The sequence below is a fragment of the Melanostigma gelatinosum genome (genome assembly GCF_949748355.1).
Source record: "Melanostigma gelatinosum genome assembly, chromosome: 9".
Taxonomy (NCBI): domain Eukaryota; kingdom Metazoa; phylum Chordata; class Actinopteri; order Perciformes; family Zoarcidae; genus Melanostigma; species Melanostigma gelatinosum.
This window is the reverse complement of record NC_136642.1, coordinates 4968860-4982706: the sequence shown is the minus strand read 5'-3', so window position 1 is coordinate 4982706 and position 13847 is coordinate 4968860. Positions and strand designations below refer to the sequence as shown.

At 45.4% G+C, this 13847-nt stretch overlaps 1 protein-coding gene across 1 annotated transcript in view; it reads right to left on the bottom strand.

Annotated features, from left to right (window-relative positions):
* Positions 1 to 13847, bottom strand: part of rftn1b (raftlin, lipid raft linker 1b) — a 94233-nt gene that overhangs the window by 30808 nt on the left and 49578 nt on the right. Inside the window, exons 4-6 of the mRNA XM_079276022.1 lie at positions 10979 to 11087; positions 7107 to 7605; positions 1327 to 1530 (exon numbers count right to left, since the gene is read on the bottom strand). Coding sequence (XP_079132148.1) covers positions 1327 to 1530; positions 7107 to 7605; positions 10979 to 11087 — 812 coding nt within the window. The remainder of the gene's footprint in view (positions 1 to 1326; positions 1531 to 7106; positions 7606 to 10978; positions 11088 to 13847) is intronic.

The following is a 13847-nucleotide window of genomic DNA, read 5'->3' as shown; positions in this document are numbered from 1 at the left end:
GTCCGGTCTTATGCTTGAAACACACCAAGCAACGTTGCAACGTGCAATAGTTACGTGTTCTGCTGCTGGGAGGTGTCTTCATGTGTCTCAGGCAGAAAGGAATTATTTGTAACATAGGCCAAAATGTCAAAGGAGTAGTGGTGCGACAGATGACAAAACTCACGGTTCGGATCGCATCACAGATCAGAGTCACGGATCGGATCACAGAATGTCAGCGCAAAAGAAGAAAAGGGAGCAAATATAACTTTTAGATCCCTGATCACGTTTTTGGTGCCGCTGATACTAATTGCCGATCATTGATGATCCATGTTGTTACTGCTCTGAAGTCTGTAAACTATCAAAAGTTCACTTTGTTATCGTCCCCTATATAGTTCTCTAATAAACACACAATTCAAATTAGGAAATAAAATATTTTATTTTTATGGATTAAAACAAATCTTGTTAGTAGTTTTAATGATTTATTATAAGCTGCTGAGAAGGTCGAGAAACCCTTTCTGATATCCGTTCATGTTGTGAAGACATCTCCTTCAACTGGATTTATTCAAGGTTCTCACCAACACTACATTTTACACACATCATGATCACGTTATAATTTACCTTCGCCCAATACTCATTTTCACTAAACGGAGCCTGAACGCATCATCATGTAACTGAATGGAACCTTTGTCCTCCTCCTATCAATTTAAACACGTTTTGGTTGTTTACAATGTAACATGATCAGAGATCGGCGACTAGAAAAGAATAAGTACAGATTTCCTGTTCGCATATTGTACTGAATATTGGCAGATAACGTCAGTGAAACTTTATTTCACACTGTGAGGGTTGACATTAAATTGTGCAATTAATCCGCGGGTCACATGCGTGCCGAACCACGAGGGGGGGATCCGTACCGATCACGAACCAACAGCTGTCCGTTACAGGAGTTACAGGACTCTGATTGGCTGTGGGTATTATCTGGCTGCAATTTGCCGCCACAAGTTAAACTGTCTAATTTGGCCGCACTTCCCCGCAGAATCAAACGGCCGCAGCTCGTTGGGCTTGGAGCGGCCGCCGCAGCTTTAGAAATTTTGTTAACTGTAATTGTCGAAGCTTTGAGAGAACCTGGAGAGGAATAATTCAGGAGAATGTACGAAGCCAAGACCAAAAGCGAAGGCTCTTTTAATATTCCAGTGACCGAAACTCAAACCTCTCATTCTAATAATCTCTTTTGATTGTGTCTGAGATGTAACCTGAAAACAGCACATGTGAGTTTTGTTCTTTATGAGACATTTCATCCCACATCTTTAGCTGGTCAAAATCTGTATTCTGCAGTGACAGCTGGCTTACCGTTCCCATTGCCCAGGTGGAAGTATCCATCGACCAGTGAGGCTCCATTGTTGAAGTGCTGAGTCATGTGATCCAGCCAGTTGGCTTCCACGCCTTTGACCCCCTCATCACAGTTTTGAACCCGCAGTGGCACCTTGACAGTGTAGTACTTCATCTGGCCCTCTCGCACCGGCGGGTGGTTGTACAAAGCCAGCAGTTCCACGCCTGTTGAGACAGAAAACAAAAAAAACCCGCCATTGATTTAACTCCATATGGATTGCGACAGTACAGATGTAGCCTCTGTGGAAGTCCCACGATTTACTGCATGATTATTGAACTACTGCTGTACATTGGCCACAATCCAAAGTGCAATTTGGCACCGTCTGTAGGAGCACTTTTCCTCTTCAGCTGCCAGAAGTTTTCAGAAATGGCCCGATAAACGGTTGGCGGAGAGACAGCAGTGCTCTCGTTTGAAATATACAACCTTTTGTGGCAATGCAAATAACCATCTGCAGTATTTAGTCATGAACCACTTCTTTACAATCTTAAAAGACTTCCTTATGTGGGAGAACTTACTTTCCTGTGACTTTACATCGCTAACCACACAACCACGCCGTGGGCAATGTGGCAACAACCAATTGGAAGGACATTTATTTCCGATGAGATAAGCAAACTATGAAACTCAGCCAACGTGAGGACAGTCGAAAAGCTCCTTGGCCAAGAAAAAGTTGGCCACAGTGTTCCTGGTAGTCGACGGCCTCTTTTTTTCCTCTTAGTTGTTTTTCAACAACAAACGTGAAGAGAATCAAGAGCAATTTGATGACATTCATGCTCCAAGTCGCGCTCATTTTTCTTTTAATGCTTTCCAGAAGTGACGTTAACCTGCTGACGCGAAACTTGAAAGTTAATTCATAGTATAACCTTGAATAATGCATTAAAAGCTCTCCAGCTAGCTGTTGTTTGCATCAAGCAGACATATTTACATAATGCAGCCGGCGTCAGGAGGGGGAAACGGGCCCACAGTACGCATGTCGCTGCTCCTCGCTCACATAAAGCAAAGTGGAAAGAGTTTTATTTGTTGTGACGTGAGGCAGTGAAACATTGGCTCTTTGAAAAATCACAAAACGTGAGATGAGAGCGGGGTTCGAATCCGGCAATCCAAATCGAGTCTGGTCACATTTTGCCCCCTTTCTTTCGAATGCAAATGTCCGACTGTCAATCCACAAGTGAACCAGATGGATGAGCAGAATGTGCGGCACTGCCACACACCCACACACTGTGACGTGTGTGTGTGTGTGTGTGGGGGGGGGGTCAGTGGCAGGGGGAGTCATGGCTCAGTCGCTTTGGTTTTTCCGTCCATCCATCCGTCCAGCAGACACCCAGGAAGTATGAATCATTCATAACCGTTTCTTGTCTGGCTCCTCTGACTGATGTGACAGCTGGCCACCAAATTCCCTAAACCTTGTCATTTGTCACTCTTGAGGAAAGTTGAATCACAGCAGAAATATCCCCCCCGCTCTCCCCTCGCCCCTCCCCTATGTTACCCTATGTTACCCCACGTTACGAGGACAATATGGCAAACTAAATCTTGCACGATGCGCAACAACGAAATGACTTCCCATTCAACATGCCGCCGACCTGCCAAAGCGCCCCGTTGGGAATGATTTTGTTTCTGTGTGTCTGTGAGCTTCGATCGGGTCATGAAGAACACTGCTTCTGAAAAATTGTGTCACACTTTGGGTCACGGCTCTGACTTTCTGTAATTGTGGTGTAATTAGACAAGTGGCAACATTAAGCCACATTCGAAACTGATGATTCCTTTGCCACTGATGGGACTGTTCATTCATAACAGCTTGCAAGAAACATGCTGCTCGGCCTCCGATTCTCTCACAATGTTGTTTTCCATGCATTATATTTCATTAATGTCTAAGAAAGCTACGATTATGTCACCAGCGCGACTGTTATTCAGATGGAGGGGTAGCTAGCGCATTTCCTAACCCTGATGTGCTCAGGAAACACTTTCCGGGTCTGTAAACACCTTTTCAGCTGAGCTGTGTTCTCAGGCGATGTTATACACCGGATCCAGTACCTTTCCTAAGGGAAGCTTCAGCAGGACGAAACAGAGCGGGGGGGTTGTACCAAAAGATATGGGAACTATCTCATATTTATATATAGGCCTGCTGATATCCATCACTGTGGACTTCAGTATAATATTAAGTCAAACTGGAGCCGTGCTTTCGCCCGTGACGTCTTGCATCGCTGCAATGAAGCGTAGAGGGAAAAATACATCTTTCTATTTTCCAGCTGCAAATGTCAAATCGGAAGCATTTCGAATATTTTTGGATTTGCATTCTGCACTGTGTTAAATGTCAGCAAGTATTATTAGTAAGTGCTTTTGCGGCATTAATTTATTCAACAAAATTGTGTGCAGAGTATTCATAAAATTGTATTAAATGGGTAATAGTGACAGATTGACTTTCTCCCCATTTTACCAGCCAGGACTCGAACGAGCATGACAAGCTTGAGATGCAGCAACAACATCCTATAATTCCCGCGAGATGAGCAGATCCTTTATTGTTAGCAAGAACATGAGGTTACGGTTCTTTGATCTTTACAAAACTCCATTAGTGACCAACATAAATCTCTAAAACGAGTCTGTTGCCAAGCTCGGCGCTCCCCTTGTCTCCCTGTTCTGCTGTGGCCTTTAAATGACACAAGCAAACATTACCGTATTATATGTATATGTATGAGTGCATGAATAATAGAAACGGAGCTGGAGAGGATACAGTGGTGCGGCGTCATTTGCTTTTCGGCCGTTTAACCAGAACAACATTTGAAAGCCAGACGCTGTTCCGATCAATAACTTTCTTACTGTTTCGGAGAATTATTATGCTCATGTTTGTGCTATAGGGCAGTAAAAACGAACCTACTGCCCCGGTGATTTGATATTTATAGCTATACTTATCACACACACACACACAAGAGTATGACTCAAAGAGTCCTTTGTACCCAATCGAGCGAATGCATTACATCGACACAGACTGTCAGAATAAAGTCTGTGCAGCTAACCTGACTCTGGCAGTCCGGCTGACAAGAAAATGAGCGCATGATTAGCGTCAGGACGTTGAAAGCATGTCGTTCAAAGGCTTATCTGACGGCAGCCCCGCTGTCCAAAATGGCGAGGTCGGCGGCAGGAACCCTGCAAGTGATGTCAGCAGCGCGGCTTTCCTGCCTGACATGTCGTCATCAGCTGGACACTGATCCCATCGCAGCAGAGATAACTCTTCCTACAAAATACATTTAAATTGTACTGCTGATTTGCACTGTGGCTTATGTGTTTTGGAATCCATGGAAGAGTCGTTGTGCAGAGATAAGGCTGGAAAAGAGCTAAAATATGGTGGAATTGAAATGTTCCCTCACTGTGCTTTTAAAAAAAAATAACCCAGGTGGCGATTAATTCCCTACAAAATGTTTTCCCTCATGCAAATGAGCTGTATCTGAAAGCAGACGCAGGGTTCTCTTATCCAGACATAATTGTACAGCTGTCTCTGCCATGTTGCGCGTTCCGTGTGTCCTTACACCAGAATCCCTTTCCTTCAACGCATCCAAGCGTTTGATTCTTCAAACTTACGGCCTCAGTTTCTATCCAGAGCTCCAGTCTCGGGGACAGCGATCATCTTTAAGCCACAGACTTCCGCCAGCTCCACGGCCAACACTTCGACGCTCACCTCGAGATCTGAGGATTAACGAGGACAAGCCAGCGGTATAGCCGAGGCTCTCGGGCCTCCTCGGCAGACTGGGCATGAGCAGAAAGAGGGACATGGGAGCTTGGCAGGCTCTCTTTGCCACCCCGGCTGGCTGCTACAGCAGAGCTGCTGGCGTTGTCGCAGGGATTCGAGGGGGGGGGGGGGGGGGGGGGAGAGCTGTGAAGCTGAGGGAGGTAGAGGACGAGGCAGTGGGGGATTATCTCACAGCAAAATGCACTGTAGGGAGGCCCAGATGGACCAGTGGGCTGTGGTCTGCTGTGATGCCAAATTAGTTTTACCGCACACATGTACACATAAAGACGCACGCAAACTAAAAGCACAAAGTGTGTGCATGCACTATGCAACGCCCAGTATTGGGTGCTAACCCTAACCCTAAACCTAACCCTAAACCTAACCCTAACCCTCTAATTATTTGGTTAACGTCGCTTGAACGTACAAATACTGGCTATACACAAACACACTGGGATTTAAAGCCCAAACTATAAATGTCTGTTGTAATTTGAACAGCGTTGCCACAGGAAAAAGGAATAACTCGCCGACGTGTGCATCACTTGAAATGTGCGTTTTCCCGAAAAGCAAAAAAAAACCCGCCGAAGCTCCTGGTGGAGAATTTTCACAGACTTTGCTTCATCAGCTAAGCGCGAGTGTGAATTTGTATGCGCCACATGCTATAAGACGATTCTCTTTGTGTAACGGAGAGAGAGGATTATTTCCCAAGACAGCACGTTGTTGTGTAACATCGAGGCAACACCAAGAAATGACACCTCCGCGGTTGCCAAGTGTTTCAAGAGGGATCTGGGGCGCCACGCTGTTCTCAGTTAAACAGCCAAAAGGTACGGCTTCAAATGAAACCAAAACACTGGTTTGCAAAGATATCTCAAGCGATATTGGCCGAAGACTAGCAGCTGCCAGTTTGAATGTCTGTGAATGCGAGACGAGAAGCTACAGTTAACAGTTGATGCCCCCGAGTGCAGGATTTAACCCCCGAATGCTTCAGCTGCTCTGGGACCAGCAGTCGACTGCGGTTTGATGAAGGAGCTCGCAGGTGTGAATGTGTAGAAACATGCAGCATAAACAACGTTACTTTGGAATAGATGAAGTTCGGTTAAGACAACATTCAGCTCATGTCCAGACAGAAACACTGATCCTTTCAGTTTTGACCTTTAATTATGTTAATTGTCATTAGTTCTGTCTGTGTGGCATGTCTCGTGTCGTTTGGACTTGTCACGCTTTCAATTTGTAAAATTTTGACATTTACTTGTAGAGCCCCCATTTGGCCAATTAGTGTAATTTCCTTTAAAGACTCTGTTCACCCAAACAACAAGATTTACTCACAGCCCCCAGTGATACTTAGTCATGCAAATACTTTAGTTGTCAGATACCTTTGGAGATATCTGCCTCCACCCCAGGACAATGGTGGTGATAAGAATTGTGTTTGTGGTGCTCACTAAAAAACTGCATTTTAAAAATTGTAAAGAAAATGTTTTGTTTTTTTGCATTGGGGGGGGGAGACATCCTTTTTCGTGCGTTTTCCTACGAAAGCGTTTTCCAACACGCGTCACCCTCCGCTCGTTACCGCATACGGTCTTTTCAAAATAAACTTCCGTCTTCACAGGAAACTCAGTTACGTTTAGGCCACAAAACTACTTGTTTAGGGTCGGGAACAGATTGTGAATTATTTAGTTAGGATGAGGAAACAATGGTGAAATACTTAGATTTAGGTTGAACAGCGGTCTCCTGTCTGAAACACGCTGCTTGCTGATGAACTCATCCACCTGCCCCCAGTGTCACTGCAGCACATGGGATGTTTCCATGGCTGTCCGTTACCCAGAACAGGAATCATCCCAGAAAACGTCATGGTCAACACCTCACTACGTCATTCACCTACTGTTGCGTTTGCTTTGTCTCTACTCTCTTCCCCCCCAATTCATTCGTCACAGCATCCTAGAGCTTTATAGTCTTAATTTGCATGTGTTTTTGCTCAACACATCCTTTTAGTTTGAGTTGATGATGGTAACCATAGAGGCCACTCACCGTCGCCCCTCCGCGGGCGGTACCTCGGCCTCTCCTGTGCGCCTCTGCCGCTGTCTTTGTTGTTGTTGTGACACGGCGACTCCTCCTCCGTCACCTCCTCCGTCAGCTCCTCGCTGTGCTCCACATCTCCCTCAGGTGTTGGAGACGCCACAGGCGAGACTCCGCCCTGACTGCCCTCCACCCCGCTCCCTGACTGGCTCCCAGTGTTCCCGCTTTGATTCTTCTCCCCGCTCGGTGCTCCTTCCCCGGCCTCGCATGAGGCCTCCTCATTGCCGTCTTTGTCCACCGCGTCCGCTTGAGCTCCAGGTGCTGCGTGGTTTCTGGGGCTTGAGGGGTTCGAGGGGCTGCAGCTGCCCAGCGAACCGAGCACAGAGCTGGGGCTGGAGTGCAGGGAAAGGGAGGGGGTGTCTGGTTGTCGGATCCTGGTGCACGGGGCCCCGTAGGGTTCCTGGACAAATCCCACGAACATCACCCCCTGGTCAGCAGCATCCTGGATCTGCTGTTGGGCGAAAAAAAGAAATTCAAAGTTAGAATGAAAAAGACAAATGCAGAGATCTTGTCTTGTGAAGCTGCTGTTGTTGCGCTCGTTAGTTTCGGGGTTTGGAGCATCAGCAAAACACCTAAATTGTAAATTCAGAATGCAAAATGAAACCAACCTATGAAGCAGAACATACACCAAGTTATTTCCCAAGAGATCTCAAACTGGAACCAAACTTTCAGAATTACTTGGAGATCAACTATCTTGAAATGGAATTCTTTTCCCCACAATAATCTGCATCTGTCTGTTTTTTCTTCACCCTTCTTTTTCTCTTTGTCCCAGCAGCTTGTCCAATCACTCAGTCGTTGATTAGATTGGAGCGGCCGCAACCCGAGTCAGGCACGGGCCACATCACACATCCAGCGCGCCACTGTCTTCTTCTGTCTTTTATTCTCTGTCAATATTGGGATTCTGCCACAGAGCGAAATTGAAACTTTAACTGTCGGAGAATGTGAATGATGCCATTCTCCATTTCTGCACCCCTCCATCAAACCCCCCCACCCCCACCAAGCGAAGGCGGTGCCCGTCTCCATCTGGAGCCACAGTGAGGAAAGAATAAAAATCAAATCAAATCGCAGGTTATTCACTATGAAATTAAATTGGAAAACAGTCACATTGTTTCCAGCGATATTGTTTAATATCAGTGAACGCTCTCTGGGTGCTTCCACATTATATTCCCCATACCAATACCAATGTGTTGAGATGGAATTGCTGAGATAAAAGGGAACTGTTGTCTCTCATTTAATGATAATGCAGGCAGAGAGAGCGAGAGAGAGAGAGGGAGGGGGAGAGAGAGAGAGAGAGAGAGGGAGGGCGAGAGAGAGAGAGGGAGGGCGAGAGAGAGAGAGGGAGGGGGAGAGGGAGAGAGAGAGAGAGAGGGCGAGAGAGCGAGAGAGAGAGAGGGAGGGGGAGAGGGAGAGAGAGAGAGAGAGCTTTGACTCTTCAATGTTGGTGCAGTTGATCGCAAAGTAGATTTTGAACAGTGTGCTATAATGATTGAATTTATTTTTAGCGCCATTGTCATTATAATTTAATCAAATTCTGTGTTTGACAAAGTAGAACCATTCAGATCAGATCTCCTGTTCCAGAGACATCTTACCAACAGTCCAACATCATGACGGTTAGACGGTTCGTGTACATGGATGGTAAGATATGTAAGTTCACAGTCAAATGTAGCACAGATTCATAATTCATAATTCAAGTTAATTGTAACATTTTAGTAGCCTAAAAATGTCTTATTTAGTGTTCGGTACTTTGCTCCACCCTCTCGTGTCACTTCTGGTTCCAAAATACCGAGATGGCCTCGGTCAAAATACCAAACTCGAGGCTTCAAAACGGAAATTCCCAAACCGGTGGGTGACGTCACAGTACGTCTGCTGCTCATATCCAGTCGACGGTTTTCCTCTTGTAGCATGAGTTGAAAGGTGGAACTAGATGATACAGCATTAATATATAGTGTGCTATACAGTTTGACACTCTGGAATAAGACAATTTAAATACATGTTACGCTGCTAGCTGAATGGAAACAGAAGGGGAAACTGGATGCTGCGTGGTTGGTTGAATATGAGAATAATTGTTGGTTGCAGCCTTTAAAATGCCTCATAGACACTATTTGGACCTACGGTACTATAATACAAAATAAATAATGCAAATGATCATTGTTCTTAACTTCTTAATCTAAATGAACAGACCGTCTTAGATGGAACCACCTCAGGTCAAGAAAACGAGGTTTTCGAGGTCACAAAGGGAACTTTGCGTCGCATCGTTTCTCTTCATTAACCGAAATGATGCAGAGGACAAAGTTGATGAAAAATAATCCTGAAGCAGCGTCCCTCATTCTGCCACCAGAATATCAACAGCCTGCAGAGGAAAAACTCATTTCAATTTTGACTTGAGACCACATTTCCTATTTCCCCCCGTAAGTTATTAAAGTGGCACCAGGAGGAGGTGTCTGAAGGTCAAGATGAAAAACCGCGGAGCGAGAGAGAGATTGAGCAGGACGGAGAGATGATGGAAAGAGAGGCAGAGGGATGCCGACAGATTGAGACGGCGAGGAAGTGAAAGAAAATGAGAGGAGATGGGAAAAACAGGAGGAAACGGGGAGCAGCTCACTCCTCCACCACTCATCCATGTCCACTTCCCTTTTTAATAGATTTCTAGCATGGCCTTCTCCTCCAGCAAGCCTGTAGCAGCTCAGTAGATTAAAATGACAACCAACAGTAATGAGGTCCTACAGGACTGCGGTTGCATGACTAATCGAAGGGCAAAATGTACAGAAAGGTTCAGGAGCGAGGCTTCAAAGGCCGACGTGACACTCGGTAATATACAGATTAAGCAGACGAGGGCTGTGAGGTTGAATCACGATGACGCGGCATAACCTGCTCACCAGAGAGGAGGGTGCGTTGGTGTATATACTGTGTGTGCATATCTATCATCTGAAGTGCCATTTCAAACAGGCTTTCCGCAGCAGTGCATTCACAACAGTGACATGCGATCGAGAGCCAATTCATGATCAGAGCAGTGAACGTGACTCTCGCTGCCGTTCGCTGCTTTCATGCCCTCGATGGAAAATACAGAAATGTGAAGCCGTTTGGTGTCCAAGTGTGCATTAGCCATGAACCGTTAAGGAAACACAGCTTTTAGTATGTTACAAACATGCCGCCTGAATTTGACTCGGGATAAACTGCAGCATGGCAAAAATATCAGTTTTTAGACAACTGTTCAGAAACTGTTGGATACTGAGGGTTAATAATAAGCTACCGCATCATATTTCTGCAGTTGAAGCCTGTCGAAATGGCTCATAATTTAGTCGAGTTGCAACACAATCGGTTGTAAAGTTCCCACTAATTCATACCTGACAACTCCCGAAGAACACACGCCACCCCTGTTTCCTTTTGTAATCTTTTGAAGCAGCAATTACATCCAAATATAACTTTTTTTTGTTGTTGTCGCTCCTCTAACATCGTGTAATTCACTGGCACCTGCCTCCAAGCATTTAGTGACAGGCTGCAGTTAAAAGCCTTCAGCCTGACGGCGGCGTGCTTGCAGTTTCAGCCACGTGGTCGAGTCACTGAAACGCAGTCGTAAACACACGGACATTGTGTTCAGACGGGGCCACATGCAGGGCCAAAGTAGTTCGAGTTTTGGGTGCAGACTGGGTTTATATTCTGGATTTTTCTCTGCTTTGGATTCAAGTGGAATAAAATCCACTACAAATCCTCTGCAGTCAGACCTCCTTATCTCTCGCTCCCTTCCTTCCTTCCTGCATCGCTCCTTCCAGCTGGACACAAACTGACCAAACCTCTTCAGCTTGGCATTTGTAAAGCAGGCCTACCTTCTTGACGTAGCCCTGGATGAGCTCTGGGGTGGGCACCTGCTCGGCAGACAGACACTCTTCCAGCTGCAGTTTGTACGATGGGCAGACAGACTGGCTCCTTTCCACCCTGCAGGCACCACAGTGGGGGGGGGGGGGGGGGGGAGAGAGGACAATGAGTCTCAGCCTCTCAGCCAGCATGCTGGGCAACATGACACATTATGGCACCCATGTCTTCACACAAATGCAAACCAACATTCAAAAACAAGCTTGATTTTTAAACAAAATTACAGCCACAAAACCTGCTCAAACAGGGTGCTGTTACAGGCCCCGGCATCAAATCTATCATACAACAATATCCCCCCCATCTACAAATGACACTGCATCGAGAGGCTTTGTTAACGTCATTACTGCTCTGTGCAGTGCCTTCATCCCTCCCCGCTGAGGCCGTATCTGTGAGCGGGGAGAATCTATTTATACGGTGTTGCATTTTCCTATTCTGTCCTCTGGAGGAAATCCCAGAGCCAGCCCTGAGGAGAGTAATGCCCCGGCTTCCACCTCCCTGCTTCCCATCCTGTTGACAAAAGGGAAGAAGCCCCACACGCCCTTTTTCCTCAGCGTGCTACAGTCTTTGTCCATATACAGTGTGTGTGTGTGTGTGTGTGTGAGCTCTGCGAGGGCTCTGGCTTTACACGGACACCTGATGTGTGGGAGGGTAAAAAGATGCATGCTGGGGGATTGTGTTAGAGCCTCCCTCTGAGTGCACATACATGTCACCGTTTGTGTGTGTGTGTCACAGTGATTTTTATGTTTAGTTTCTGTTTAAAAATCTCAATATTCTCAGCGATCAGATCGTCTGGGAGGCTGCTCCAATGGTTGAAAGCAGCGTCAAGCAAAACGTTTTTGTTCTGTTTTGTGGAAACGGAGGATCTGAGCGGCCTCACTGGTTCAAAAACTAAGAGCAATTTTAATGAAGTAGTGCGGTGCAAGGCCATGTAGTGCCTTATAAACTCATAAAACAACTTTAAAATCAATACAAAAACTAAGAGGGGACCATTGTGAAGATCTTAAAATCAGCATAATATGTAACACTGTCAAATAAGTCATATTTGTCCTATATTTGACCTTTTCATCTTGTTTTCAAAAATACAAATCAAAGTGCCACGCCAGCTGTTTAGTAATGTACTGACATAAAGTGAGGGAGTTTTTAAAAGGAACTGTTACAATCTGTGACTTGTAGTCCCTCCAGTGAGATGGGTCAGGATCCAACAACATTGGATCCTACACTTGCCTCTATCTGGAACAAAGTCCCAGAAAGCTGCAGGTCTGCTGAGACCCTCAGCTCATTTACATCAAGATTGAAGACTTTTCTGTTTGCAGCTGCCTTTAATTGAACCACATTCAATTAATATATGAATCAATTTCCTGCATTTCTGCATTTTACTACTGTATTTTATTTCTTACACTGTTCTTAATTGCTGTTAAATCTCTTTTTCTTTTGCCTTATGTTTTGATGCTTTTAATGGTTTTAAAAGAACTGCACAATATATCGCCATTTCCTCCGGGACCGAGTTCGTGCAAGGCGTACACTATAAAACGCAGATCGGCAGAGATCTTTTCCAGACGTGGTTTGTGTGCGAGTAATTGCAGAATTGCGGCAGTGTATGGTTGATTGCGTGCAGCGCAATGTCTCAGGGAGACATCGATTATTGTTTCAATGTATGTTTTAAATCTCCTTTACTTTTGCCTTTATGCTTTTAATGGTTTCATGTGAAGCACTTTGAATTACCTTGTTGTTGAAATGTGCTGTACAAATGAACTTGCCTTGCCTTGCACTTCCCATAATGCGACTGAATAGCCTCTTCTCTCTTCTGCCCTCCCTGCCTGGTGAAATACAGTTTGTCATCGAGGCTTCCTGTTCAGAATGTGTCGTCTCCAAGTGCATGAGATAACTCGTGTAACAAAGCTCCTTCCGGAGACATTTCACCACTGTTTCCACAGACGGTATAATACCTGTGACTGGTAAATTCACTTTGAGTCTGAGGAGAGTCCCCTGTAAAGTTTTCCAAGACTGGCAGATTTTTTTGTCATACACAAAAGATACAAGCCTCTCCTACCATATTGTCAGGGAACCCGAGAGTAGAACAAGCTTCTTTATATTCTCCAAGCGTTTGCTTGATGAGCCTCACCTGCTTTTCTTTTCTACGCTGTCACAACAGGAGCCTATGTTTTCCCTTACATGTCCTTATACTGTCTGTATAAATGTTGCTAACCTGAATCTTCACGGGCTTGTTGGAGCAAAAGCACTCTTGTAATTTCCCCACATATCAGAGTCACAGTTTGAAAATCACCGCGTTATCCCTCCAAATGTCAGCCGAGACATCACGGCACAACCAACTTCCCTGAACCAACTTCAGGGAACGAAACACGGATGCAGGCAGACAGAAGTCTGGTGTAGTTAAGTGCAAACCATTTGCTGTTTTACCGTTCTTACATTCTCAATCATCATACTCGCACTACAGGCCTTGTTTTTGCAGTGCTGTACCGAGACGTCTGCAGGGCCCGTGCATGCTGCAAATTAAGAGGCAGCTTGAAGGGATGAAATGAAAAGCCCTCTTTTTCTTTTTCATGGTGATACAAATTCATTTTTGAGAGGAAATAAAATATCATTGAGAATTTATAAAGAAAATAAAAATGATTCAGTGCTTCTGAAATGCGTCATGGCGAGAAGGTTTCTTTTCAAGCGGGTGAATGACTCATTTTGGAACACAGCTCTGAATGGGAAGGAGACTTCTGCAGGCTGAGCATCGGGGAGGATGAGAGGGAGAGGGAGGGAGAGAGAGAGAGAGGTAAAGAGAGGTGTGGGAGAACAACAATTCAAACGGTGCAC